The 27,171-nt window shown below is 55.5% G+C and overlaps 11 protein-coding genes across 11 annotated transcripts; 3 read left to right on the forward strand and 8 right to left on the reverse strand.

The window, feature by feature from the left end:
* FBA1 (fructose-bisphosphate aldolase FBA1) lies at window positions 1-1,891 on the reverse strand (the record flags this gene model as incomplete). Its single annotated transcript, XM_076678047.1, has 8 exons — window positions 1-415; window positions 475-623; window positions 688-742; window positions 798-853; window positions 924-1,123; window positions 1,318-1,329; window positions 1,466-1,523; window positions 1,668-1,891. Coding segments are annotated over 8 exons (1,169 nt in total), but the record flags the coding sequence as incomplete, so codon positions are not given.
* Window positions 1,892-2,192: 301 nt separating this feature from the next.
* Window positions 2,193-3,709, reverse strand: JCM15063_002145 (ELMO domain-containing protein; the record flags this gene model as incomplete). Its single annotated transcript, XM_076678048.1, has 8 exons — window positions 2,193-2,314; window positions 2,386-2,545; window positions 2,612-2,672; window positions 2,736-2,822; window positions 2,879-2,923; window positions 3,028-3,251; window positions 3,322-3,405; window positions 3,482-3,709. The coding sequence occupies 8 exons, from the start codon at window positions 3,707-3,709 to the stop codon at window positions 2,193-2,195; spliced, it is 1,011 nt and encodes a 336-aa protein (XP_076534646.1).
* Window positions 3,710-4,243: 534 nt separating this feature from the next.
* JCM15063_002146 (uncharacterized protein) lies at window positions 4,244-6,287 on the forward strand (the record flags this gene model as incomplete). The annotated part of the gene is made up of 8 exons (XM_076678049.1): window positions 4,244-4,425; window positions 4,498-4,615; window positions 4,682-4,850; window positions 4,919-5,471; window positions 5,542-5,612; window positions 5,683-5,766; window positions 5,826-5,894; window positions 5,983-6,287. 8 exons carry the CDS (start codon window positions 4,244-4,246, stop codon window positions 6,285-6,287), a joined length of 1,551 nt encoding a protein of 516 aa, XP_076534647.1.
* Window positions 6,288-6,769: 482 nt separating this feature from the next.
* Window positions 6,770-7,659, reverse strand: CIA2 (iron-sulfur cluster assembly protein CIA2; the record flags this gene model as incomplete). The annotated part of the gene is made up of 5 exons (XM_076678050.1): window positions 6,770-6,852; window positions 6,936-6,971; window positions 7,055-7,150; window positions 7,213-7,371; window positions 7,449-7,659. The coding sequence occupies 5 exons, from the start codon at window positions 7,657-7,659 to the stop codon at window positions 6,770-6,772; spliced, it is 585 nt and encodes a 194-aa protein (XP_076534648.1).
* Window positions 7,660-7,799: 140 nt separating this feature from the next.
* JCM15063_002148 (uncharacterized protein) lies at window positions 7,800-9,353 on the forward strand (the record flags this gene model as incomplete). Its single annotated transcript, XM_076678051.1, has 3 exons — window positions 7,800-7,965; window positions 8,072-8,532; window positions 8,607-9,353. 3 exons carry the CDS (start codon window positions 7,800-7,802, stop codon window positions 9,351-9,353), a joined length of 1,374 nt encoding a protein of 457 aa, XP_076534649.1.
* A 695-nt stretch (window positions 9,354-10,048) lies between these two features.
* JCM15063_002149 (uncharacterized protein) lies at window positions 10,049-12,962 on the reverse strand (the record flags this gene model as incomplete). The annotated part of the gene is made up of 3 exons (XM_076678052.1): window positions 10,049-10,333; window positions 10,402-11,304; window positions 11,376-12,962. 3 exons carry the CDS (start codon window positions 12,960-12,962, stop codon window positions 10,049-10,051), a joined length of 2,775 nt encoding a protein of 924 aa, XP_076534650.1.
* Window positions 12,963-15,600: 2,638 nt separating this feature from the next.
* Window positions 15,601-19,174, reverse strand: JCM15063_002150 (uncharacterized protein; the record flags this gene model as incomplete). The annotated part of the gene is made up of 13 exons (XM_076678053.1): window positions 15,601-15,661; window positions 15,843-15,886; window positions 15,949-16,224; window positions 16,290-16,548; window positions 16,611-16,773; window positions 16,845-16,914; window positions 16,989-17,240; window positions 17,298-17,384; window positions 17,447-18,456; window positions 18,517-18,583; window positions 18,645-18,919; window positions 19,059-19,084; window positions 19,161-19,174. The coding sequence occupies 13 exons, from the start codon at window positions 19,172-19,174 to the stop codon at window positions 15,601-15,603; spliced, it is 2,604 nt and encodes an 867-aa protein (XP_076534651.1).
* Window positions 19,175-19,521: 347 nt separating this feature from the next.
* Window positions 19,522-21,076, forward strand: PEX12 (ubiquitin-protein ligase peroxin 12; the record flags this gene model as incomplete). Its single annotated transcript, XM_076678054.1, has 6 exons — window positions 19,522-19,594; window positions 19,657-19,703; window positions 19,780-20,049; window positions 20,109-20,249; window positions 20,317-20,496; window positions 20,573-21,076. The coding sequence occupies 6 exons, from the start codon at window positions 19,522-19,524 to the stop codon at window positions 21,074-21,076; spliced, it is 1,215 nt and encodes a 404-aa protein (XP_076534652.1).
* A 55-nt stretch (window positions 21,077-21,131) lies between these two features.
* Window positions 21,132-21,803, reverse strand: JCM15063_002152 (uncharacterized protein; the record flags this gene model as incomplete). The annotated part of the gene is made up of 1 exon (XM_076678055.1): window positions 21,132-21,803. One exon carries the CDS (start codon window positions 21,801-21,803, stop codon window positions 21,132-21,134), a length of 672 nt encoding a protein of 223 aa, XP_076534653.1.
* A 1,032-nt stretch (window positions 21,804-22,835) lies between these two features.
* On the reverse strand, window positions 22,836-23,996 carry JCM15063_002153 (uncharacterized protein; the record flags this gene model as incomplete). The annotated part of the gene is made up of 3 exons (XM_076678056.1): window positions 22,836-23,262; window positions 23,377-23,908; window positions 23,972-23,996. The coding sequence occupies 3 exons, from the start codon at window positions 23,994-23,996 to the stop codon at window positions 22,836-22,838; spliced, it is 984 nt and encodes a 327-aa protein (XP_076534654.1).
* Window positions 23,997-24,203: 207 nt separating this feature from the next.
* TRP2 (anthranilate synthase TRP2) lies at window positions 24,204-26,260 on the reverse strand (the record flags this gene model as incomplete). The annotated part of the gene is made up of 7 exons (XM_076678057.1): window positions 24,204-24,235; window positions 24,301-24,608; window positions 24,685-24,892; window positions 24,965-25,128; window positions 25,204-25,669; window positions 25,745-25,867; window positions 25,933-26,260. The coding sequence occupies 7 exons, from the start codon at window positions 26,258-26,260 to the stop codon at window positions 24,204-24,206; spliced, it is 1,629 nt and encodes a 542-aa protein (XP_076534655.1).
* Window positions 26,261-27,171: the final 911 nt, after the last annotated feature.

A 27,171-nucleotide genomic window follows, 5' to 3' on the forward strand; every position in this document is an offset into this window, starting at 1 on the left:
TTCTTGTTCGGCTTGTCTGCGCCGTCGGGGTTGCCAACCTGAGTCTTGAGGTACTCTTGGTTCTTCAGGAAGTAGTCACGGTGACCCTCCATGTATGCCCATTGGCAATCGGTGTCGACGTTCATCTTGACGACACCGTTCTCGACGGCAGTCTTGATCTCGTCCTTGGTCGAGCCAGATCCTCCGTGGAAGACGAGGTAGATCGGGAGAGGGTTCTCCGACTTGAGCTGCTCGTGAGCGTGAGCCTGGTGCTTGGCGAGGAGCTCGGGCTGGAGCTTGACGTTTCCGGGCTTGTAGACACCGTGGACGTTTCCGAAACCGGCAGCGATCGAGAACGCGGGCGAGATCGGGAAGAGAGCGTTGTGGATCTCGAGGATGTCCTCGGGTTGAGTGTAGAGCGAAGCGTTGTCGACGCCTGTCGAAAACAAGATTGTCAGTTGACTAGCCTCACTGCGTAGCCTCGGGAGCACTCACTCGAGTTGTCGACACCGTCCTCCTCTCCACCGGTGATACCAATCTCCATCTCGAGCCACAGCTCAATCTTGGCCATGCGCTCAAAGTACTTCTTGCAGGTCTCAATGTTCTCCTCCTTGGACTCTTCCGAGAGGTCGAGCATGTGGGAACTGAAAAGGAGCAGAGCGAGATGAGCCTCGGCAGAAAAGTGAAGATACAGAATGAATCGCTCACGAGAAGAGGGGCTCTCCCTCCTTCTTGTAGTAGGCCTCGTCGGCATCGAGCATGCCTGTAGAGACTATGAGCTACAATTCTCGGGCACATAACTGTGAATGCGCGCTCACCATCGAACCAGGGGAGGAGCTTCTTGGCACAGTGGTCAGAGTGGAGGACGACGGGGCTGTCACACATTCAAGCGTAGATACATCAGTCGTTGGTCGCAAGGCAGTCATCGATTGCGGTCGACTCACATGCCGTAGGTGGGGGCGATGGCACGGATGTAGTGAGCGGCGGCAACGGCACCAGCGATCGAAGCTTGTTGCTTGTCGTTGGCAACACCCTTTCCGGCAAAGTAGGCAGCACCTCCTTGCGAGACCTGGAGGATGACAGGGGCCTTGTTGTCACGGGCAGCCTCGAGGGCAGCGACGGCAGTCGAGGACGAGGTGACGTTCTACCGAGAGAAACAGATGTTAGCGAAGGGGACCAAAATGTGTTCAATAACGAGGCATATAAGCTTACGAAGGCCTGGGGACAAAGGAAACGACAGGAGAAGGGAAGAGGGGGCCAAGTCAGGAAAGCCGGATCCGAACGGGGAATCCAGGACGCGCATCCGAAACAGATGGCGCCCGATATCGCTCAACTCACGGGGATAGCGTACTGTTGCAGATCATACCGAGTCAGTACAGGTCATAGTATACTCATGCGGCGTCGGATGCGGACTGATCCCACCGGTACGAGCACCGCGGCCCGTTCCGTTCCGAAGGAGAGCGAATCAGAAACGATGAAAACTCACGTGGTTCTCACGGGCGTGGTCGAAGAGCTTGATCAAGTTCTTGCCGGTAACAACACCACTGCATCAGTCAAGGCAGAATAGCGTCAGAAGGGAGAAGGCGGTCAGGTCGGGAAAGTTGATGGAACGTCAACGAACGCCTGTCGTGCCAAGCAAGCCAGTCAGTTCCTCTGCAAGCGTGCACTATGCCAGGAAGAGCACGTACGGGGACGATGTCGGAGAGACCCATTTTGTAATTGATTGGAGTGTGTGGTCGGTGTAGAGTAGCAGAAAAGTTGAGAGGTGAAGAGAGGCAGCGCCCGTGTTGAGTTTTTGGCCCGACAACTGGATTTCAGGGTCCAGGTCCCGTGATGACGTTGCGATTGCAGCAAAAGTAACCGACAATACCTTTGAATTAGAATTGCTCAAATCGATCGACTCGGGCTGCATGTGGGTCTCCGCTTTTTCGCTGTCATCGATGACCGGGCTTTCCAGACAGTACGACGCTCAGGCTCCCTAGCTAAGACTGTCCGCAGAGCCCCAGAATCCGTTCCTCGCAACAAGATGGTGCGTCTCTGGATCCAGCAGGCCCGAGCGGCATGGGCTCTAAACCCCCTGAACAATGTATACACATTTTGCACCTCAACGGCTTGCTGATACCTCGTTCTGATCAAGAATCCGTAATTTCCGCAGTGATAGATACGACAGGCCAAGTACTACAACAGGGCTTAGCAACGACCAGCGCGGACGGTCAGTCGAGCTTGATGCCACCCTCATCCCATTTCTCCCATCCGAGCGCCCGACCATCCAGTACACCACGCCTAATCCATGGCCGTAGGGCATTTCGAAAGTCTCTCTCGACTTGCTCGAATTCTGTCCGACGCGACAAGACGCAAGATTCGCGTTAACGCGTCAGAACACTCGCACACGAGGAGAACACTCACGCATGACCGTGTATGACCCTTGCTTCCAGTGCTCATGGAAAAGCAGCAACAAATCCGAGGCTATCCGTAGTAGAGCAGTGTAGTCCTGTCGCTCCGCCGAAGCAGCGCGAGCCTCGCGAGGCGCTTGTACGCTGCGCAGCAGGAAAAGCTGCAGATCTCGCTGCAATCGTCTACAGGTTCAGTTATCAGTGCATCTTGCACCAGTCGCATCAGGTCGATCACTCACCTTTGTTGCGAGATCCAGCGCAAACTCGGTCATGTGAATGCTCGCGAGCGCAAGAGGATACCTTTCCAAGATCGATCTGGATGTCAGTTCGGCACGGTTGCGTGCAATTGCGTCTGAGCTGTACCAGTGTGTCCCGCCGTTGACGGCCTCGTCGACGATCTCGCACGCACGTTCACCATAGGTTACCGCAAAGTACAGGAGCGATTCGAGCCTGATCGGGACAGTATCAGTACCGACACGTTCCAAGGCTTCAAGCGAGTCACTCACGCCAGCATGCCGACTCCCCGAAAATCAGTTGCTGGAGAAACGTTTCTGTTCAAACACCCTGATCAGCTTTCGATGAGGTCTGTCGGATCGAGTCGAAGGTATGACGTGCTGGAAACCGAGCTGTAGAAATTATCATGAGTGTGAGTTACGGTTCTACACGGATGATGAGACGAGAGAGCCAAACCTCTTGCCAGTGTTTGCCTATGAGCCCTGGAAGCTCGAGATCCGGTTTCAGCAGTTTCCATAACCGCTTCAGATCGTCATCTGAGCTGCCATCGGGCGAAAACTGCTGTTGCGCCCCATTCGACGCAGCAGTGACGAGGGCATAAGTCGATTCGACCCGCTCGAGCGCAGACCTTAATAGCTCATATTGCTGTCGTGATGCAATTGTCGAATGGATCAGTCTTGCGCAGAATTGCGGTTGACGCTATGAAAGCTCTAACCGTCGAGGGATTCTCTACTCTTTCACTTGCTGCAATCTCAGACAACGGGCCGTCGCCTTGTAGCGATTGGTACCCTTCAGTATTCTGATACATCCACACCTTGTTTAGCCCTAGATTTGGCGTTGCTCGAGTGAGTTTACTCAACTTGCTGCGATAGCACGTGACGGAAGTACGCGTAGTCGACAACCCTCAGAGTCCCGGCCGAGATGACTTCGAGTTGAGGTCGCTGCTCGATCTCGTAGTCGAGCGCCTGTCCGAGCAGGCGAGGTTGAAAGTACAGGGCCCACTGCGAGAGGAACCGGGTGACGGAAGGCACAGAGCTCTCTGCCTCGATGATTAGCGACAGCGAGATGGTTGGCGTTAGCCAGAACTCCCAAGCAGAAGCCATTCGGGCCGTGTTACTGCGGTCGTGGTCGTTACGTGCAAGTCGTAGCTGTCTGGAATGTTTGCCTGAGATCCCCTCCGCTGCGGTGGGCGGGTGACGTGTTCATCGTTTCTCCTGTTCGAGCCTTCGAGGCCGGCTCGCTGGTCGACTGCTCACGACCAACGCCTCTCGCTGATTGCCCGAGCTGGGCGACTACGCAGTATGTTGCGACATTACCTCGACCGTTCGTGCTGGAGTATGCAGGCTCCTGAACTGTCTGTGCGCAGGGAGATATTCGCTCTAAATGGCGCAATCGCTGGACTATAAATGGATACTCTCAGCACGAGACTGGCGCGATAACCTAATTTAACCCTTAGACACGAGACCAGAACCGCAGAGCACGCTAGCGCGAATGTCTCAACCCACTATCTCGCGCCTCTCGCGAATCCGAGTCTGAGAGCACGTCGTCGAATCTCTTGCGCTGGACAAGCATATCGATCCGAGTTCAGTTCTCCTTCTGTTTCATACTTTTCTCGTCGAGGACAAACTACTGGCACGATGCCGCTCGACCTCTTTTCGAGACGAAGCTCGATCACCTCAACTTCGGAGTTGACTACGAACGACACGAAAAAGTCTGCTTCGCTCGAGCATGGCGAGCCGATCGTCAGCACTTTGACGGGCACGACCGACGAACCCGCAGGCTTTGAACAGCATGCAGGACTCGGTCGCCATCTCGGACTGTAAGTCTCGCCATACCGCACTGCGGCAATACAGCTCACGTACTGATTCCCGGTCAACATGCGTCGGACCAGTTGGTCGACTACATTTCTCATCACTGGTCGTATCATCGGTACTGGAATCTTCTCGACACCGTCATCCATTCTGAATGCCGTCGGATCGCTCGGTGCAGCCATGATGCTATGGGTTCTTGTGAGCATCTCAGATCGGAAAGTCGTTCTTCCTGTATGGAACGAGCTCATGTCTTCGCCGATGCAGGGAACCGTCACGGCATTCTGTGGACTGTACGTGTACCTCGAATTTGCGGGCATGTTCCCTCGCAGTGGCGGCGAAAAGGTTTACCTCGAGATGGTCTACAAGCGGCCCAAGCTCCTCATGACGGCACTGTTTGGCATCAACGCTGTCGTGCTCGGGTTCACAGCGAGCGGTCAGTTCCGCCTCGCTTTTCGGTTCCATCAGCACGCGGGTCAAAGCTGACAATCACTCTCACGCAAGGTTGTATCGTCTTTGCGTCCAATATTCTCGTGGCGGCCGAGCGCACCGTGACGACCTGGAACGAGCGTGGCATTGCAGTTGCCGTCATTCTCTCAATCACGCTAATTCACGGCTTTGTCCCTCGGTGGGGAGTTCGGATCATGAACATGCTCGCAATCTTCAAGATCCTTTTGTTGCTACTCGTCGTCATTTCGGGATGGGTCGTCCTCGCGGGAGGCATCAAGTCGATTCCGGATCCGAAAGCCAACTTCCGCAACGGGTTCGACGGCACAACGCATTCAGCGTATTTCTGGGCCTCGGGCCTGTTCAAAGTCATCAACTCTTATTCGGGATGGTCGAATGCGACGTACGTTCTCAACGAGGTCAAGCGCCCAATTCGAACAATCCGGATCGCAGGACCTCTCGGGCTCGGACTCTGCGCCATTCTCTACATTCTCGCCAACATTTCCTACTTTGCCGCTGTCAATGTGCACGATCTCAAGGCTTCTGGCGTCACGGTTGCGAGCTACTATTTCCGCGTCGTGTTTGGTCGGGCGGCTCAACGGGCGTTGTCGTAAGCAAAGTGTCTCGTTTCGTGACCGCCGACCGGAACCAAGCTGATCTCTTTCGAGTGGCGATTTCAGCGTGTTTGTCGCGCTCTCGGCGTACGGCAATGTCATGACGGTTACTTTTGCCCAATCTCGGGTGAACCAAGGTTCGTCTCTGGCGGGAACTCTCGTGCAAAGCTCCCGCTCACGGTTAACTCCTGCTCCACCTTGTCACAGAGCTCGCTAAAGAAGGATTGTTCCCATTCACCGAATTCTTCGCGTCGAATTGGCCTTGTCGGTCGCCGTTTGCAGGCTTGATCGGTGAGTCACCCAGCATGGTCATCGAATTTCGCTGTGCTGACATCCGAATGCGCTTCCAGTCCACTTGATCCCGTCGTTAATTATCATCCTTGGTCCTCCCGCCAAGATCGCTTACCCATTCATCCTAGGTCAGTTCCTCTGGATTTGGACTTGGAGTTGGCTGTCAATGCGAGCGGAAAAGCTGACCGAAACCTTGTCGTGATTCGTGGGAGCCAGACGTCGAAGGGTATCCTGGACAGATAATCGCTCTTCTCGTCACAGGTGGACTGCTGTACCTGCGGTTCCGAGAACCGGATCGCAACCGCCCGATCAAAGCTTTCCTACCTGCCGTCCTGTTCTACCTCGCAGCTTCAGTGTTCCTACTGGTGGTACCATTCTTGAGACCTCCTAACGGAGTGGGAGACACGCCTCCGTTGCCATACTGGTTGTACCCCGTTGTCGGAATCGCCGTGTTTGTCTCTGGATTCGGCAAGTCTTCTTTCTCTCTCGAGCTCTTTTCCAAGCAAGATGGGACAAGCTGACTCGTGAGCCTATGTCTTCAAAAAACAGTTTATTGGGCAGTGTGGAGGATCGTCTTGCCAAAACTGGGCAATTTTGCTTGGGAGCCGCAAAGTCTCACGCTCAAAGACGGTACAATCGCAACCAAAGTAAGTGGTCGCTCAGAAAAATGTCGAGAGAGTCGAGATCTCTGGAAAGTGCTGCCAGCTAACATATTTCTTGTTCTGTAGTACGTTCGGGTCAAGAACGATTAGATTATTTAGAAAATCTGTGTTTCGCTTTCTCAGTCAATGTTTCTGTTTTTCCTTCTGGTGCAAGCGATTGTTTGAGTGCCGGCCTCTTCCTGTGAGATTCAAGAGTGGGTTCCGTGTTCTCCTCGTATTCATTGCGCTCGGACGAGAGACGATCAAGTCGGTGACGCATTACGCAATTCCGGGGAAAAAGCTACAAGGTTGTTGATGTACAATCGCAAGGCTGGCTGCAGGTGAATACTTCTTGAAAGAGATCAAGCTTCGCTGTTCCCTCTCTGATCTGCCGTCGACAAACACTGTTGCACTACCGACAGTAGGTGCGTGTTTTCGAGTGCCGCTGTGGAGTTTTTGCCCCGATTCGCATGTCAGTCTCTGAAAGGTTTTCGCGTAGGATGTAACGCTGGTCAATTGTAGACTTGCCTGCTACTCGCTCTTTGTCGTTCAACTGCTTGTTCACTGAAGTCGACGCAAAAAAAAAGCAGGGAGGAAAAGTCAGAATAAATCCCCCTAACCGAGGCAGAATCTGAGCGATGACTTGCCTGCGTTCTCGCTCTGATGAGTCCCTTCCTTGACCCGAATGTCGACCTTGAAACGCTCGGGAAGGCTACGAAGTAACCGCACTCGCAGGGAAAGACCTAGAAATCAGGGTATGAGATCGCCTGTGCGAGAGAGAGTACGCGAGTATGAAAGAACGAACCGATCAGAGTCGCCATGGAGCAGTGAGGGATGGTTGGAGTGAATTCGACGAGGACCTGAGGTCGTTTGCCATTCTGGACGGTGATTTGGGAGGCCGACACGACGGCAAGTTGCTCGAGCGTTAGAGGATGTTCAGGGTCCGAGATTGACCGAATCAGGTCTGTACCGAGTTCCGTTGATGATCAATGCACAGCCCGCGAATGGGCACCGCCACGGAACAGGAGCAGAGCAACTGACCAAAGATCTCGTCCTGATCAATGTCTTCCGCGTCGTCGTAGCTCGAGTAAGTGTCATCGTGTTGGCCGAATGCGAGTTCACGTTCGAAGGCGTCCCACTCGGGCTGAGCGGCAAAGTCGAGGTCGAGGAACGCAGTCGACTTGAGGCGCCTCGAGCCGGACGCAGTCGAGTGGATTACCGGGTTTGCGTTGTCAGGCGTCGAGGAGTTCATTGCCGAGTCAGGTGAATAGCTGAAGAGGCGGAGAAGGCTAGCCGCTTGATCGGATTCCGTAGGAACTTGATGACCAAATCACTCGCTTCCGCTTCACTCTTCACTGACGATAATGCGGAAAGCGTAATATTGCGCACAGGATGGATGCAAGGCACATCGTCACGCTGCACACGCGACTGGCTCCCGGAAAGAGCTCAGTCGGGCTCGATCAAGCTGCGAGCGCTCGCACTCTCGTACTCCCGCCTGCACCAGCGGCGACTCATTCGGTAAGTGCTTGGACGAAGACGCAACCCCTGCCAAACCTGCGTGAGTGAACGCAATTGTCCGACACCCGATCGATGGAATGTCACTCAACCACGCTTTGACTTCGCCGCTTGAATCCTTCTCGCTCGTTCAACACGCGTTTACATAGCCAACACCCGTGCGTATATCACCACGCCTCCGAGTCACATCCTGCGCAGGCGAACTCGCTCGCCTGCTCCTGCTTCTCCTGGCGACTGGAGCGACCTGCCCGAATTTCAGCACTGGAGTCCACCTGATCCCGATCCCATCGTGCCCGAGAACGACGTAGGGGGCGCGGCCCGAGTCAAAAAGAAAGTGCGCATCGAGTCACCCCGAAAAGCCGACCTCGCGGAACGAACCTCTCGTTTAAATCACAGCGAGAGCGAGAAGAGCACCAGTCCCAGGAAACGAATTGTATCAACGCCTCTCGATCAGCCTCGACCTCCAACAACATCCAGGACTCGCTCAAAGAGCGCGAAAGAGCTCGTGCCCGCCACTCCCGAAGACGCCCCGCCTGCCAAGTCTGAACGTGCCCTCGCACGCGAAGATCCCGCACTCGGCATTGGTGCTATTCAGCGTTGCATTCCGCCTGTTCGTCTCTTCCCTTCCTGATCGTCTGTTTGAGAGTCTCGCTGAACTCGGACTCGTTTTCGTCTTTCGCAAAGCCGTACCATCACATTGTCGACCCTTTCAAGCCTCCCGAACCTTACCTCGGTCGTCAACACCCATGTCGAATCCTCCACTCTTTTGTCGATCCTGCACTCGGGTCCCGTACCACAGGGTCTTCCGTCTCGATCTCGCGCTCGGACCCGGTCAGCGGTTTGAACGCGTCTCCCAAGACTGCCGAGTTCCTTCAACCAGGTCGACAAGGGAGTTGGTTGGTCCCAATCTCGGGACCTTTACCGATCGATCACACTTCACGACCCATCTGGTACACCTCTCGTCCATCTCCACTTGTACAAGACCCAGCTCGACATGGTCAGAGATCTCTCGAACAACTGGACCGCAAGCGATCGGAACCGGTTCTTCCAATCGAATGGACTTCAGCGAGACTCGTCACGTTGTGGTCGTTCCTGTCGTACTTTCATCGCACTTCAAACTTTGGTCGTTTACGCGCTTCATGTATCCTGAATTCTTCTCCACCAACACGATCGACTAGACAAGGTGAAGAAGACGACGACGAGGATGACCCAAAAGTCATGCCGGATTACATCAAGATTACGATCGAAGCGAATTTGGCATTGGCGTTCAGAACCCTCTTGAGTCAATTCGCAGTTTCGACAGATCCTGATCGATCCAACTCGACCATTGAAACAGAGCGAGACGATGATCACGATGATGATGACAAGTGGTTCAAGGGGAGGAATCTCGTTTGGGTCGACGAAATGGGTCGAGCGATTCTCGTCGCCTGAGAGAGAGCGTACGCGTGCCAAAAGCGGGAAGCGTTCGTGGTGTGGATTGACGAATTTGATAGCCCCCAGCAAGCTTTGGAAGACCAAGAAGCGGTTTCACGCTGGCGGGCACAATCAGGATTTTACTTTCTCGTCATCACCGGAAGAGAGAGGCCACGAAAGCGACTTGAGAGCAGGTGATCAGAAAAAGAAAGCGCGTGTAAGAACATGTACAAGCGAAAAAAGCGCTCGGGGCTACTGTAAACGGAAAAATGATAATCGATACAGGACCTAAGATGCACAGGGAAAAAAGGTGCTAATTGGGAAAAAGGTCAAACCAGAGAACGGTGGGCGAATGCTGTGTAGATGCCAGGAAATTGCCAGACAGAGCTGAAGAGGAGCGGGTCGAACAAGACACAAGGCGCGCGCGCGAGGAAAGAACGATGGGGGAAAAAAAAGATGAGAGGGATATAAACTAACGACAGAGAGAAAGAGGGTAATCTAGGTACTGCAAGGAGGGGAAATGGAATCACGAACGCAGGAGACAAAATTGACCGAGGCGGCCGAAGCCAGAGTTGTATGTGAAAGATTAGGCGGGGTTCATTCGTTCCCTTTTTTTCGTGGAGAGCATGTTGAGGGCAACTCCGAGGCTATATACGAGTCGGGGATGTTTCGGGGGAGAGCGACAGGAACAGGCGAACAAGACTCGCAGTTAATCAAGAGATGGGTGAAGATCGATCGTCGCCAAAAGCTTTCGGAGGGGTAAGGTTGCCGGCGCCGCAACTGTTTGACAAGGGCGTAAGCCGGCGCGGAGTCGGTGCACCGAGCGTCGGAGAAGACGCGGCACTCGACAAGGCCGAAGAGAGGGTCGAGTCGGTCGGTGATTGCGACGAAGTGACCGAAGAAGAGCTGAAATCGAAAAAGTCTTGCTGCGACGAATTCATCGGTGCAGATAGGCCGAGCGAGCTGGGAGAGCCGTTCGCATTCAGGTGAAAGCGGTACTGATGGTAGGAACGAGGGTCAGCATGCGTGGGAAAGAGAAGCGAAGGGCAGCGAGTGTGACGCTTACGCGATCCAGAAAGTGCGAGAACTCGAGAGCATTGCTGGGGCGCGGCCCTTTCGACTTCTTCTCTTCCTTGAGCTGAAGTGACGCCGAAGCTGGACTGTCGGGCACGCTGGTAGCGTCACTCTCCGGGCTGCTCAGTATACTGTTCATCGAGTCCTCACTCCTTCGGGACGAGCTCGTCACGACCGAGTCCGTGCTACTCGCGCTCGGACTCCAAAGTGATTCTTCCGAGGGAGGACTCGCAAGCGATGGGCTGCGAACTCGGGGAGGTGATCCGGACGGCGACATGGCGGGGGAGAGGGCGGGTGACGCAGCAGGAGAGGGTTCGCGACTGTCACGGAACGAAGGCGGGACGAGAGGAGCGTACTTTGTCTTCGGCGAGATGTCATTCGTAGAAGGGACGGATGCATGCAATCCGGCGAGTCCGGAGCCCTGAGGACCGGCAGGGTACGAGGCGTACCTGACTCGAGGAACGCTCGAATCACCGTTCGGAACGGGAGTGGACGAAGGAGTCAGGTCAAGCGCGGGCGAGTGCGTTGTCTCGTCCTGAAGCGGCAAGAAGTTGTTGAAATAGGTCGAAGGTGCAGGGCCGTAGTACGTCTGATCGGCAGGCGGGGCCGAGGGCTGGTGTGCATTCGAGCCATACAGAGCAGGCGAAAAGTACGCCTTGGTCGTGGTCGAGGGTAAACCGAAATCGGGCTGCATATGGGGCCGAGGAGACAAGACGGGAGCGCCGTGAGAATTGATGACCGGGGCAGCGGAATCGTAAGGCGAGCTGGGCATGCCACCCGTGAGGTGACCAGGGTACGCAGGCTTTCTCGACTGCGAAGAGGTTGAAGGCATGGACTTGGGTCGCTGGGGCGAGGTCGATACAGGATCGAAGAACGCAGTGAGCGAAGAGCCGGCCTGTGCAACGGCGAAGAACGCAAGTCAGTGAAAATCCGGGGTCGATGCCAGAAGCAGAGCGAGAAACGCACCTGGGAAGGCTGAGGCGATGAGACAACCCGCTTTTCCGCAGGGCTGTACATCTTGAGGGCATTCGAAAAGCTGTAGACATTTCCATCCGTAAGACTTCTCGTGTCGAGGCGATGAGGGCGAGAAGAGCGAGTCTCTTCGACCAGATCGTTGCTGTCATCGTGATCGAAGCTGTCCTCCTTGACGAGTCGGTCGAGCTCGCGGCGGAGATCCGCCATACGGTCGGCAGCTTGTCCGGCATTGACGACGCTCCAGGCCGAGCGCTTCGGAGGGTTCAAACCGGAGAACGCTGACGAGGCGGAAGAGCGGGCTGCAGGAGGCGCGCCCTTCTTAAATTCGATGCGATAGTTTTGACCGTCGTTGTTGTCCCAGATCTCGCGCCCTGCCGTCGTATATCGTACTGCCAGATACATTGTCTTCTCCTCGATCCGTGCGAGCAAGTCTTGCAGTTTGATCGTGAAGATGAATCGATCTGTGCCTTGTCCCATGGATTCGTGGTGATCGGCCGATACTTCGCTCACGGTCTGCCAGTGGTCGAGCGTGAACCGCACAGCGACCCACTTTTCGAACGCCAAGTTCCGGACGCGTACGATACCTCGAATCGATTTCCCATCGGACGCCATGTCGAGCGACTCGACGTACGCGTCGTTTTCGGTCGGCGGTCGAGCCGGGAAATTCGGCAGCACGAGTTTCACTTTGCCAGCCTGGGCAGTCGCCATGGCGGGGAAAGGGAACGCTTCGGGCTCGTCCTCTGTCTCGGTTTCAACCGGGCTTCCGTTCCTCGACACTGCCGCAGGTCGTTGCTGTGCGAGGAAGTGCTTCACGTGCTCGAGCTGAGTGTCGAAGTGGACGTACTTTGGACACAGCGGAGTAGCTGGTGCCGAACGAGGTTTCGAGAAGTCGCGCCTCATGCCGTCCGTCTTGAGAGACGGCCGCACGAGCTCGCCCGATTTCTTCCTGACCATCATGGTCGGCTTGCGAGAAGGATGTTCATCGTCGACGGTTGAGGACGAAGTGACCGACGAGACCGATCCGCGCGGTCGATGGTGACGGAATGCGTGCGCAAAATCGCTCTCATCCGCGGGAGGTCCTCGCGGAGTGAGGTCTGTATCAGACGTCGCTACAGGCGACGTGACCGATCGCGCTCGCTCGCCGCTCGACGACTCGTCCTGCGAAGAACCGCCAGGGCTGACTAGGCCTGGCGATTCCGGTTTCGCCGGGGTCAACGCGAACAGCTTGACGCGTCGCGGTTGTCGCGGTACGGCCGAAGGCGAGGTGGGCGAGATCGCGCCGGCATCTCGCGTGCTCCAGGTGAACGCTTTCTGCGCGTGCACCCCGCGCGAGTGGTCATCCGGTGAAGCCGGCTGGACAAAGATGAAGTTACTCGTGCTCGCAATCGGGTCGGATGAATGTGATCGCTGGTGATGCCGCACTGGACGCTTCATTTCGGCGCGGGGCGAGGCAGCAAGCGAGGGAGGAGCCGAGTTGGCAGGTGAGGTCGAGCCCACGGTCGGGACCGATGGAACACTGGGCGGGAGGGTGATCGTCCCGACGGGCGAGGTCGACACGGCGGGCACAGCGTACGGCATGGGCGCGTTCGGGGAGGTGGGCGTCGGAGGCAGTTGCAACGAGTGGAGCGCGAAGGGGAGTCCGAGCGATTCGATCGAAGGGCGACGGAGGAGGGGCGCCGAGGCGAGGAGCGGGCGCGCGAGTCCAGTCTTCTCGGCGAAGGTGTAGAACGGCGACGGCGAGGTGGGCGAGGCGGTAGGAGCAGCGAGCGCAGTGGGAGAGACTGGAGCTAGAGACAAGCCGAGATGGTTCCGCGTCGATGGCACCGAAGGGCTGCGCGCGAGACCCGAGTCCATGGTCAGCTCTGAGGGTCCCTCGACGAGTACGAGATGCGTGGTGAGAGGGTTGCGAAGGTGGGCCGGCCGGTGACTGCGGCTCGGCGCCGAGCGGCGAAGCTCTGAAGGGGAGAGCGCGAGGGGAAGCGCTCGTCGCGCTGGACGACCCCTGTCTCCCGTAAACGCGCGCGCGATGCAGGGGCAGGGATGGGAATGGAGAGGGGTAAAAATTCCTGGGGGAATGGGTTGGTCAGGAGACTGACCTGGTCCTCGATGAAGAGTTGCCGATGCGGTTCGCGCGCGAGCTTCTAGGATCGCGACGCTAAGTCGCTGCGGAGGCGGGCGGCTGCTGTCCAGGAGTGCAGAGACGATGGCTCAAAAGGTAGTCAGCGTGAGCCCGATGGAGGAGCTCGAGACCGAGGTTCGCTCTGTCCTGCGCTTGACCGCCTGAACGAATGCGAATTCAGGGGGGATCCACTCTCACCTGTTCGTGTTTAGGCCTGATCTTGGCGCGACAGCTTGCTGCCTGGCGAGAGTTTCGCGGCGAGAATGCGGCCAACAAGACCGCTTTTCGCAAAGATGAATCGGCGCTCCAATCGACGAGTGACGGGACACACGCTGGGGAACGCGGGGTTGACCGGGGAACACGTCCGAGTTTGTCGAGAGTGGCAGATTGGTATTTGGTCGGAAGGGCTGCTGGCAGACACTGAGCACGCCCGTGGGAGGGACGGTGCGAGTGGGGTAAAGAACGAGGAACGCGCGAAGTGGAGGGAGCGATTCCGACGCACTTTCCTTGGAGGCTGTGATGGAAAAAAAAATTGGGCGTTCCTGACGGCGCTCTCGCACCGTAATAATCACCCTCCCGGACCTCTAGCTTCGTTTGGCCTCACGGTGATCCTCGTTCGCACGCGGACTGATACAGTGCTGTGCCGCACTTGTCGCTCTTTGTGGTCTCGGGCCGAGCGACTGTAATCTACCTTCTCTTCCAGTTGACACTCAAGCAGGGCTAAGCCGCTGGCCGAGGACAATACGAGCGCGTGCGAACCCTGCGTGGGCCCGCTCACTGCGCGTCCAGAGCAAAATTCCATGCCGGAACACCTAGAGCAGCAGGTACTGTACTGTATGGGGTTGAATTCGCAGGGAGTCAGGAAGGCGCAAAACGAGTTGCTGCCCAATTCCAACGAAGACGTCCTGCGGACCCCTTCGAAAACTGGGGCGAGTCTCTGGGGGCCATCGATGAACACCCGCAACGTTTGAAGGAGTCCCACTTTGTCGGGCCAGTCGTTGGTGACCTTCTCGCGCTCGCGAAGCGCTCCTCGAGACAGTCGTGCGCACTGCTCGCAAGCTCGAACAAGACGAGCGAGTCCCTGCACGGTGCCGGTCCATTTCGTCGCGATGGCTCGCCCAATGGCCACGCTTTATCCAGGGATCGACGCAGATCCGCGATCGGGAACCGAAAAAAGGTGTGTTTATCATTGCCAATTTCCTTGATTAAGCGTCCGAGCTCGTTCTCGCTCCAGTATCTGAACCCTCAAAGACAGTCCATACGGTATCATAATATGCCAGATTGAAACTGTTGCGTGTCGGTCCTGTTTATTGATATTGCCCCACGTCGAGCCAGCGTCGAGCGAGATTCCAATACGGTCTCATGTGTAGCGCAGCGCAATGACAGGGCCCGACGCAGTCCTTTTACTTCCTCTAGACGCCCATCATACTCGCGGTGCACTGTACGAGCCTGAAACACCCGCACCCCTGCACATGTCTCGCGAGTGGACAGATTTCTCAACCGCACAGAGAGGTGTTCCTGCGCGAAATCGTTCGAACCAATCGCAACGACGGGGACAGACGGTGACGGAGCGCTGCTGCCTGCAGCTCAGCGTGCTGTAGCCTGTAACGTGTCGCTACATCGGCATGGTCGGCACGATCTCATCGATACGCCCGATCATTCGTTAGTCCCGTTGCCTTCTCAAAGAAGATCGTCTTGCAAACTTCCGACGGAAATCGAACTTGTAGCCGAGGGCACGCAAGAGGAACTTCCACACCGAGAAGCAGATCGCTCGCTTGCACGCGCGCACAATAGGACGAGAGATCGCGCGCTTTGCAGGTCGGCCAGTCGATTGCTCACGGGACCCGCCCTCTGCGCTACGCGGAACGAAGACGAGACGCAATCCCTTGTCGGAGTAGGAGGATGATCAACGTTGCCTGGTCCCGTGATTTCGCCCGTCAGACATCAGGCGGAGCGAACGGCAACCTTGCAATCGAATCGTACGCTTTCGACATAGCTGATAGAGCGCTACCGAAAAACGGGAATAGACCATGGCAATACTGAGTACTATAGCTGCCCCAAGATGACGATGACTGAGCTCAGCGTCAGCAATACAGTCTACTCGTTGTGGAATCCCGACGATCCTTCATCGAGCGCGAAAGCGAGTTTGTCCTGGAGGCTGTCAGCACCGAACAGACACGGGCGAGTCAGCTCTGGATTCTTTCCTGCTACGGGTGCGATAATCCATGGCGCCAACGTCTCGTCCGAAATCGTGTAGCGCGGCAAACGATCGCGCGGACCAAAGTTTACACGGAAATGTCGGAGAAAAAGAACGAGGAAAAAATATCATGCCGACGCACATCTCGGCTGAATCGTAAGCTGGCAAGTCGATGCGGTTGAAACACTGCGAGCGGGGGAGCAACGTACATATTAGGGAGTTGATGACAACGCGTGATCGAAACGTACCGTGTGACTTTTGGGCAACGACAGGGTCGACCCGAGCGCCTTCTCGATTGTGAATTTTCGAGGACCGTCGCTGCCCTGCAAATCTCTGAACCCGTTGACAGGAGTTCTGCTGGTTCCCGTAGCGAACTGGAGGAGACGAGCTTGCTTCTCCGCGGGCCAGGCTTTCACGGCTGCCCAGAACCATCCAACTAGAGCATCTTGAGCATCGTACCCTCTGTACTCTGTGTTTTTCTCCCAATCTTCAACGTCGATCGTCTCGACACCGCCAATGAGCAGCTGAAATTCAACACTCTTATACTGAGCTCGCTGCGTTTGACGGTAGCTGTGGGAGACAAGCTTACCTCGAGCTCTTTCTCGTCAAAGACTTTGAGCTCTTTGAGCGGGACGATCTCGTGCAAACCCGCCTTGAGCGCTTGCAGTTGCGATTCGACTCGACCTTTTAGTCGGTGTTCGCACAGTAAGCTGATGTATTCCAACTTGTTCTCCTCAGTGACGGCGATATCGGCACCTCCCGGTTTCAGCTCGAGGGTTTCAAGGGCTCCGAACGACTCGTACTGCGAAGTGAAATCGAGATCGAGGACATCGGTGATATCGTTGTTACTTCGGACGCATCACAAATTGTGAGCCTTGATCACCCCTACGAGGTGAGCCATCAAACTTACGCCATCCAGCTCAGACTTTGCCACAACTGTCGGTCGACGAGAGCCATATCTTCGAGACCAACTCGTTTGTCGAGGACTGCTTTATAGATCGACGTGGCAAAATGCGCGTCGAGGAACCGGCGATGGAAAATGGCCAAGCCGACTGCGCGTCCAACGAACTGAACTATATCACCGAGCAGATGGGCGCTGTCAGCGAAAGAAACGTGACTTAAAAGCTCTTGCTGAGATGCTTACAGTAGTCGAGATGTTCAGGATTGACGCTCGAGAGGGGATTTATCTGGAGGGTATAGTTTCCTTTTTCCGTCTGCAGAGGCAGTCGAGCATGAGTCTGCGAGTCGAGTATTTTTTCCCTTCCCCTAGACGGGATTTATGACTCACTGGCTCGAAGAGACAATATCCTGGATCGAAAATCGCATGCGACAGGAGGAAGAAGAACTCGCGCGATACTCCCCCGAAATCGACACCCTCCTCGCCTCGGAAGGTAATCATCAAACGTTTCTTGAGGTCTGCGGATTTGTGCTGCATGACTTCAGAGAACGCATCCTCGAACAGGTTGTTTCTGCGCACGACAATGCGAGTATCGCCTGCTGCAACATCACTCCGAAGTGCTGGTTGAGAGCGAAAGTACACCTATACTGAATACGTCAGCATGCTAGCGAGCTGAGACTGGCATATAGGGACGCATACCAGCTTGCGACGGAAGTCACGCTTGCTCTGGTCACTATCGGGTTGAAGAGACGGTACGCGCGGGTCGTCCCATGTTGTGGTACGGGTCTGAGCGCAAACGGATCGCGCCTTCAGCTGAGCAGCCGAATGGGACCAAAGGGAATTCTTACGTTGTGATCGACCCAGTACGGGCGACCTCGAGGAGTAGCACGTCGCTCCCACCCAGAGGGAAGAGAGCCAAGCGCATCGTCTGGAGTCGCCGTCGCGGTAGTAGTAGTCGATGTCGCCGTCGCCGTTTGGGTCTCTACGGGACCAGACGATCCAGCGTCGATGCTGCTCGACACTCTTGAAGGCCCATGCTCGGATTCGACGGACTGGGTCAACTGAGCTGCAATTGGCGATGTCGTGCTCGAATGACCAGTCACAGCCCGCGCTCGCCGAGCAGACCGCGGTTTTCTCGGATCAGACCAGGTTGTCTTCCTCGTGCTGTGATCGACAAAGTAGTTCCTGCCGTTTGGTGCGGTTCGCATCTCCCATCCCTCTGGCAGTGGTCCGAGCCCATCTGGTGGGGTTGCTACTTGGGCAGTGTCTCGACGACTTGGCTCTGCTGCCGGAACACGATTGACGATGGACAGTCGCTCCAGTTCTGTCCCGATCGACTGTCCCGCTGTGACGCTTGGTGGGTTTTCCACCGAGCTCGCGAGCGCGTCGTCCAGAGGTCGGACGACAGCTTCCGCCCTGCGATGCTCGGCAAGAGTCATCCGACGTTGCACGCCCGTCGGATGTGCATCGAGAGACCCGAATCGATCTGCGAGGTGGCCGCGAGCTGTTGCACGATCATGAGCTGACAGCTGAGACGTCCGAGCTTCGATGATTGCGTCTGAAGTCGTACGCGATGCGGGCGGTCGGCTTTGCGGCTCCGGATGCCCTTGTGCAAGTGGAGAAGAGCGATGCGGAACAACGAAACTTTCCGGATAAAGCGATACGAGGTCGCTTCTGCCGGGATTCTGTCGGCGAGACGATGAAAGGTGCTGTGGAGTATCCAGCGTGATCGCCTCAACCAGAGGTCGTTCCGTGGTCAGCAGCGATCTCGGTATTTCGTCCGAGCTGATCCTGAATGCCAGGGACCCGCTGACGGCGACGTTTTCGGCCCCTTTCTCGAGTTGCCTGACGAGATTTTCTGCGGATAGACGGGTATATCGTTAGTCTGCTTCAAGACGTGAAGAACAGATGGTATCACCTTGGCCAGGTTTATCACGTGGCAACAGTGTCCACAAGTCTGGCAGTGTTACCTCGCCCAGGAAGCCCTTGACAGATGCAAAAAGGTCCCTGAGTCCCGATGTGAGCTCAAGGTACAGGCAAACGCACCTTGTCTTTCCTTCGATATTTCGCAAAGTCGTGAAGTTTGATCCGTGCCCAGCCTCCCTCTTCCAATTCTACTCTCCAGCTTGCAGTATCGTTGCCGCCGTTGCTCCAATGCGGCTTGAGTGTGGGAACTGTAGCTGGACCTTCATGGATCGATATTGGGGTTTGCGCCGAATGGTGGTGATTCAGTCGAGAGGTCGAGGCGGGAATTGGCGCGAAGACTTGCAGGATCGGGAACGGGCGAGGTAGCGCAAAGACGTCGCGCTTGATCACATCATCTGCGAAGCGGAGACGTGAGAGGCTGATTACAGGTAGAAGCGCCGATACAAGGTAAGGCTTATTGACCTGCGCCAGAAACTGTGAGAGCCTCCTATCGTCAGGACTCCATTCGGCAGCCATAGAAGGGCCAGGACTTACCAGTCACGGTGACTGTTCTTACGAGCCTTTGAATGCGCGAGCGTTGTCAGCATGTCGGTTCTCACCCGCAGGCCGGGCTCGGGCTATGCGAGTTAAGCTGACCTGTCTTCGGACATCGGCAGCCGCACCAATCGAAGAGAGTCGATAGCTCGAATCCAGCAGTACAGGGCATGATCGGGAGCAAGCGAGCCTGAGCGGACAGCACCTTGTGCAAGCAAGAGGGGCGCCGGCGAGCGAACCGAGCCAACCGCGGACTTGCTGCCGGATTCTCGCGAGCGTTCAGAGCGAGTCGGTTGATGTAGAGACCTGAACCAGCTAGCAGTCGATTCAAGCGAGAGCCAGCGACGAGTAGGAAACAAGACCGGGTGTAAGCAAAGCCGGTTGCGCGGTTTCGCCTCGACCAACCCTTCGCCCTCCGCTCATCGACCGTCAGACCATCGGCAAACGAAGAACAGGCGCAGAGATGGAGTACCTGACGGACCTCTCGCACCAGAGTGATGCGTATCGTCCGAGTTTGTTCGAACTCGCTGCTCAAGGTCAGTTTAACCCTGCCGTCGTGTCCGCTAGGCTCAACTGAACGGGCTTCATCCTGTTGCAGAGCAACTGCGAGATCTGCTGAGCCCGGTCGTGCGCTACGTCCTCTCGGTGAGTGTATACGAGCTGCTCGCCCCCACTTGCTTTTCCGACGTGAGCCTCTGACTGACCGCGTCGAGCTCGTTAGGTCTTTGCCCAACGCAACCCTCGCTACCTCTTGCGCATCGTCAATTCGCACGATGAGCTCTTCGCGCTCGCAATGCTGCTCATCGAGCGCCATTACCTCGTGCATCACTCGGCGTCGTTTGCCGAGAACTTTTACGGGCTCAAGAGACGCAAGGTGCTCAGCAAAGGCGGTGGAGGTGCGCGAGAGGAGCGGACAAAGGCCGCGTTCGAATTGACGGGCAAGAGTGACAGGCTGGGTCGCAGGGAGATTCGAGGCAGTCTAGTCTTCCTCGTTCGTTGTTCTTCCTGATTGCCGTCAATGGGCGATGTACTCATCGGACATCACTGCAGGTACTGTTGCCGTACCTGCGGACAAAAGCGCAAGACTGGTTCGAAAGGTTAGGAGGTGGTGTCGATTCGGACTTGTTCGGCGATACTTCTTCCCGAACGTCGCTTCTCGCAATCCTGAGGAACGTGTCCTTGTCTCGAAGAGTGGGTCCAGGTTGTCTCCAAGTTACGGGTCCGTCATAGCCTAGCAGCTAACTCCTAATGTTTCAAGGCTCGAGCCAAGCTTGTCCTGCAAGCGTTGTTCAAGCAGTCTTACCCATACCTCACACTGCTCTACGAGATGTACCTTCTCGTGTACAACCTGAGATATCTGTTTGGGCGGTCACCACATTGGAGACCCTGGTTCAAGCTATTCGGAATCGAAGTTCGCCGAATGGGTCAAGAAGACTACGTATGTCTTTCTCGCTTGTCCATTCCTCACGTTCAACGTTTCGATTGATATCAACCTGTCTTGTGTGCATTGCTAGCAAAATCTCTCGACTGTACCTTCGTATCTGACCACTTTGCTCGCGGCACCACCTTCGTCCCCACCGACGACCCGACCTCCCGTTGGTCTCGTACTCCGCCGGTTGCTCTCGCTGTCCCCTCGGATCGCGCTCGACTCGCTCAGTCTCGCACTTCCCATGGCGATCTTTGGATTCCGCTTCCTCGAGTGGTGGTACTCACCGACCGGGGGCGCCGGAAGGTTGAGACGAGGCGGCGGAGGCAAAGGTTCTCAACCTGCACTCAAAGCACCTCAACGCCAAGCTCCGACAGAAGGGTCGCTCAGGAAAGGCGTTTGTCCGATTCACGGGGGTGCGATCGAGAACCCGACCGCACTGCCATCTGGTATAGTCGCTTGTTACAAGTGTTTGAGATCGACTGAACAGGTTGAAGAAGCTCGCGAAGGCACTTTGAGCAAAGTTTGGATCCCAGATCCGGGAAGTGGTGACAAGGTCGAAGTAGGCAGACTCCGGAAAATCATGGGATAAAATCGCTTCTTGGCCCAAAGTTGTAGGTATCTGGTTTTGTTCACTTGTTGTTCTACTATTTTTCCCCTCCAGCCCACCACACGGCCCAGTTCCACCGCATCCTCCTGAAAACGTCCCTCACGGCGAGTCCGATCAATTTCGCCTGCATCCTCCACAATTTCGTGTTGTACTGTTGGTACATCCTCTTGGTACGTGCGAGATGTTCAGCGTAGAACGGAGCGAGGTCAACATCTTCTCCCATGCCAGAGGCTCCTCCTCCTCCGGATGTGACTGGGTTCGCAGCGACATATCGATCTCGAGACTGCAGGAACTGAGTGTTGATCCGAACCCAGAAATCTTGGTTGAAGCTGTCGAAACGATATCGAGCGAGCCGGTACTCGAGATCTTCCGAGTGCAACTTCTGTTTCAACCGCGAGAGCTTCTGTTGTTTCGGAGCTCGCGAGAGCGAAGATGAAGGGAACTCGGACAGCGAGTATGGATGCGGGTTTGGAGGTGGACTAGCCGAATCAGATGTGTCCCCAGCTTGGAACGAGGTAGACCAGGTAGACGGGTTGTGGAGGGAGGGGAACAGAGGGGCATAATACACGGGACGAAGGTTCGAGAGAGGACAAGGAGGACCAATCAGGTCACGCGCCGGCGGCAAGTTTGACTGCACAGTGGGTGTTCGAACTCGACGCCGAGGCGTCTTGGTCGGCAGGGCGGACAAAAGTGGTCGCGTTTGAAGCATCCTGGTCGTCGTGGGTGGATCTGTTCCCATACGAAAGAACCCAAGTCAACACCTTGTATTCATCTACTGATCACCGTTCTAGAGCACGGCACGCCTGGGTATCTCCCCGTCTTGGCAGACATCCGCACGAGTGTACATCTCGTTCCGGTAGACCCTCCTGCAGACTCCTTCCTCGTTGCGTCTACCCTCGCATCGCGGATCATGGACGCGCATATGAGAGGTCCATACTTACGCTTAAAGCTATGCTCGATAGAGTCTTGACTGGAAAGGCTTTGCGGCCGAGGTGTTGTTGATCTACAACAAGCGTTCTTGCGATGTTGGCTCGCTCTGGACTTGCTTGCCCGCTCTTGATGGGATAGTAAGGCCCCTTCGGCCGAGATGACGAGCGCGTTGGGCGCTCTATGTGCAGATCGTTGATGGTGGAGGAGAAACTGCGTCGCGATGCCTCTGGCGCGGGAATTTCCCCCCTGTCACCAGCTGTCACTCTGACTACGCAATCGCCTGGTTTTCGCTGAGCATATTAAGTTTACCTATTTGGCGTCACCGACCGAAAACCGAGAACGCCAACATGCGTCGCGCTCTGAAGCTCGAATGAGTTTGAGCCCGGTTCAAAGATTCCTGTCGTGACGCTGTCTTGCCGAGCTCGCATCAGCCGTGACTGGTCTACCGACTCGTTCACGCTGCACGAAATCGTTGAAAAAGGACTAGTCTGTGAGAGACTGCGGATCCTTTGGGTCCGAGCCCGGACACTCGTGGCGTTCGAATTGGGTTTCACTTGCGGGATCTGAACGGCTTCCCAGATCTGACCAATTGACTCGTCCGATGTCAAGTGCAAGCTTGAGCAATTATAAATTCTCGGAGACTCCCGAGACGCCGCGAACTTGTTCAATACTCCTGCACAAGCTTAGACGTCCGAACATACTGCAGAACACTCCTTCTGTTCTTTCAATGACAGACTCATGGCGGGAGGCACGCCTATAGTGAAAAGGAGAGAATCGATCAGGACAAAGTCCGCACAGGAAGAACAGCCGATCAGATACTGACCGCTATCGCAGATTCAATGCGGAGGCTGGTGAACTTCTCGGTAGTTAGGAGATCTGCGTAGACAATGGTCGCACGAGCCGTGTGATACCTGCCTTGGCTTTGACCAGTCGCATCGATCGAGACGATCAAGGTCTCGGCAAGCACGTCGAGGGTAGGACAGGGCATCATCCAATTTTTGCGAATGTACGCTTCGGCTGATCCAAGCTTGATGACGGCAGGTGAAGCGCCAGAGAGGAGTGTCGCAACGAAAGCGTCCTCAAGCGTGTCGATCAGCAAGGTTTCACCGTTAAGCTTGAAGGCAGATCCTACAGAGTGCATAGACCGCTTCGAGAGTGGTTGCCACTCGAGGCTGACGGAACCCAGGGTTGCCTGGAGCTGTCGAGAGGGAACCTTTGCACGGAGTGAGAGTGTAGAGCTGGCGTCAGGCGTGTGATGATCAAGATGACCATCTAGGGAGAAACTGCTTGTCGGCTCACAAGGCAATCTTAGCTATCTGAGAACCCCTTAAGCGCCAAGAAAGAAGACGCACGTCATGGGAATGGCTTTCACAAGAAACAGCGCCTTGACATCAAGGTCCTTGAGCGGTAGAGGGCTGGAGAAGTGGAAAGGGCGCAAGACCTTGTTGTCAAGAACCAAATCTCCGTCCTCCGCAAGCCTATCAAGGTCGTAGATGGCCTCGCCGCGCAAAATATCAGAGATTGTACGCGGAAGCCGGCTAGGGCTAGGGGTTGACGGTACCAGCAGTGCCTCGAGCTGTGCCTCGAGTTGCTCGAGAGCGAAGAACTGAGCGTCTCGCAGAAGAGCAGCTTGGGCCGTCTCGATCGACAGGAACGGAGGGAGCACAGCTCGCTGAAGGGGCAAGATGGGGTACCCAGACAGGTGCTCGACAATCAGCGCGAACAATTGAGGATGCTGGTCAACCCGAAACTCCCGCGTCTTTGTCTCGGTAAAGTCGTGCGCGAGAAAGGCGGAGGTGAAGTAGTTTGGCGAGTCGGTTTCGATTTGGCTACGGGAGAGATGAAAGGGTGTATCGCGGGCGTACACCGTGTAGACATCGCGAGCTGTTGAGAGATGCTATGTGTAGGTCCCCAAGTCGGCCCGATCTGTAACCGCGAGTGACGTACCTGTTATCAGTTCGGGCATCTCCATAGACTGTTGTAACGTGAAGAGAGAAAGACGTTGGGGTGGTGCGCACTCCCCGGAACTCTGAGAAGAAAGGGAGCGCGAGGGGTGCCTGCCGAGCGATCTGTGCGCCAGGTATTAACGGATTCTTCTCCCTCCACCATTTGAAGTCACACCTTGTGCATTAACAGCTATTATGCGAGACGTCGTACTACTCTGCTACATGAAAATATTCTATTGCGATTCTTGCTCTTCGGCATAGTAGGCTACGATACTCCGAGGACAGTCAGCATGAATCTTAGCTAGCTTGAGATCGGAATCTATCACTCACCCTCTGCAGCTTCTAGGCATCTCACGTTGGCTCCCAGCTTGTTGACCGTCTCAATGTACTCGTCCTCCTCGACACTGTCAAACACGATACCTCCACCCGCTTGAAGATAAGCGACGCCGTCCTTGAACGTCATGGTTCGAATTGCGATGCACGTGTCCATGCTGTCGTTCGCGAAGTCAAAGTGGCCGACCGCGCCAGCGTACACTCCACGTCGTTCGAGCTCGAGGTCGCCTACGAGCTCAATCGCACGAATCTTGGGAGCTCCCGAGACGGTGCCCGCGGGGAAAATCGAACGGAACGCGTCGAACCTAGCCATGAAGAAGTGTGAATCGTTTTTATCAACAGGAGAACAAGGTGGACCTAGCCGGATGGAAAGAGACTGACCTGTTCATGCCATCTCGTAGCATACCGCTGACTTGACTCGTCAAATGCATCACGTGCGAGAACTTCTCGACTTGCATCAACGAGTCGACTTTGACCGTCGCGGGTTGACAAACTCGGTTGACATCGTTGCGAGCGAGGTCGACGAGCATGACGTGTTCCGCTCGATCCTTGATGGACGCGGACAGTTCAGCAGCGAGCGACGCATCCTCTGAAGGACGTCCGGACATGCGAATCCCATCAGCGACACGGAAAAGCGCTGACAGGGTAAAAAGGAAAGTACCTTCGGCGGTTCTGCCTCTCCGCACGGTACCTGCGATCGCGTGGTTCTCGACCTTGCCCGTCTCCACCTTGCACAAGCATTCGGGGCTCGCACCGACCAGCCGAAGACCTTGACCGCAGTCAATGTAGAACATGTAGGGCGAAGGGTTGAGTTGACGAAGGTGTCTGAGGAGAGCGGGTGGACGCGATAAGTCAGCTCTCAGATTATGCTCAGCTTTGAGTCCTCGCGAGTATCCTTACCGGTAGACGTTGAACGGATGCAGTTTGGTTTCCCGTCGAAGCCTTTGACTCGGAACCGCCTGGATAATCTGTCCCTGGACAATGTTGCCCTTCAAGCTCGTCACGAATCGTTCGTAACCTTCTTTGCCGACATTGCTGACAGCTTTCGGTGCCGGCAAGTCGATTTTGGGTTGATCGACCATGGGGAGAGGGTCAGTCGAAGTCAGTTTCCTCGCGAGATCGGCGATCTTCTCTTCGGCGGCTTTGTAGGACTCTGCGATGACTGCTTCGGGAGACGAAGTGGTCGAAGGCGGCAGGTAGACGTGCGAGAGTAACCGCACGGTCGAGAAGAGGTGGTCGAATGCAACGATCGTGTCGTGCAGGAGGAAGACAGATTCGGGAATACCGATCGGGTCAGATAAATCCCGAGCCGTCTTGGGTTCAAAGTAGTGCACGCAGTCGTAGCCGACATAACCGATCGCACCACCTGAGAAACAAATTCGAGGAGGCGGGATAAGCGCTCGAGTGTTGGAAACATCTCACACGTTCAGAGGAGACTCACCGGTGAAAGGAGGAGCACCATGAGGCTTGATAAACTTGTACTCGTCGAGCACTTTCTCGAGCGGAACGAGGGGATCTCCCTTGATTTCATCGTTGGGTCCGCTTCGGAATACTTTTTGCGGGTCTGTCGCGAATGACGATGTCGGCTCGACTGATACGTTCGGCCGACTTGGAAATTGTTACACTTACTGGCTCCCACGAAACTCCACCTGCCAGCGGTTTCACCCTTGACTGCACTTTCGAGCAAGAAGCATTCTCCAGTTCTCGCGCCGTTGGTCAGCCTCAAGAAGGCAATGACAGGTGTGAGCACGTCGGCGGGAAGCGTAGCCCAGATCGGGAGGCAGTTGCCGGTGGCCGCAGTCGAGGCAGAAGTCGAAGCCGAAGTCGGCAACAGGAGCGATTGCGCTGCTTCGAGCGAGTGCGAGAGCGTGAGCTGCAAAGAAGTGTAGACTGGCGTGATCAGCTCATGGAGGTACGGGATGCAGGACAGGCATCTCTGATCTAGCAACTCTTGCATGTTTCAAGTCGCTGCCGTCCAGGATCTGACAGCCTGTGCCAGCCTCATCGTGAATGTCCAGCTCTATAGAGACTTGAGACACACCTTTGGCATCTTTGAGTGGTCGGGAGTGACGCGTGGTGATCGAGAAACGAATCAGAGAGTCAACTTCGGAGTTTAGTCGCCAAGATCCTTGCGGCTGGACCCGCTTCCGTCTCATGTCGCGCAAAGTACGGCAATCAGCTTCGGTCGCCGCATACACACCTAATCAACACATTCTGCTCCATCCGAGTGCATATTGAGGTCCTCGGCCTTGCAGCATCCGGATGAGCTCGTTCTCTACATGTATGGCTTTCTTCGGCGATCTTGGAACTTGGTACTATGCCACTCTGTCGCGATTTGATCAGTCAACTTACTGCGGACAGAGTGACAGAAGAGGCACATTGCATTTCTCGGAATGCATATTCTGATTCCTGAAATTTAGGAAGACATGACTCCAACATCCTCTGAAGGAAAATACGTCAATGTTCCTGCAATTGCTTTGCATGATAGATCAATCTTGAGCGGTCTAGCAACCATTCATCGATATGAAGCGTGCTGATGAACATAGCGCTCGAGATATTTTCCCTCCCGACAAGTCTTGATGCCGCTCGGCCCTCTTGCACTTTCAGCTTTGCTCTGATCTTCTGCATTTATCCTCATGCAAAGACAAGCACGATGCCTCTCGTGACCGAGGAGATTCTCGCGGTTCAGCGTCTAACCAGCGTGTAGAACAGGGCTAGGAGGAAGGCAAGATTCTAGATTTTCAAACGGCAAAGATGGACTTGACGAAACGGAGACAGCGTATTGTATAACAAACAAGAGGCACAACAACGATTCTATGAAAGTTTTTTTGGGAAAGCAGAACAGCAGAACAACGACTAGAAACTATG

Source organism: Sporobolomyces koalae, assembly GCF_050403365.1.
Source record: "Sporobolomyces koalae JCM15063 DNA, S_koalae_JCM15063T_v1_ctg12, whole genome shotgun sequence".
Lineage (NCBI taxonomy): Eukaryota > Fungi > Basidiomycota > Microbotryomycetes > Sporidiobolales > Sporidiobolaceae > Sporobolomyces > Sporobolomyces koalae.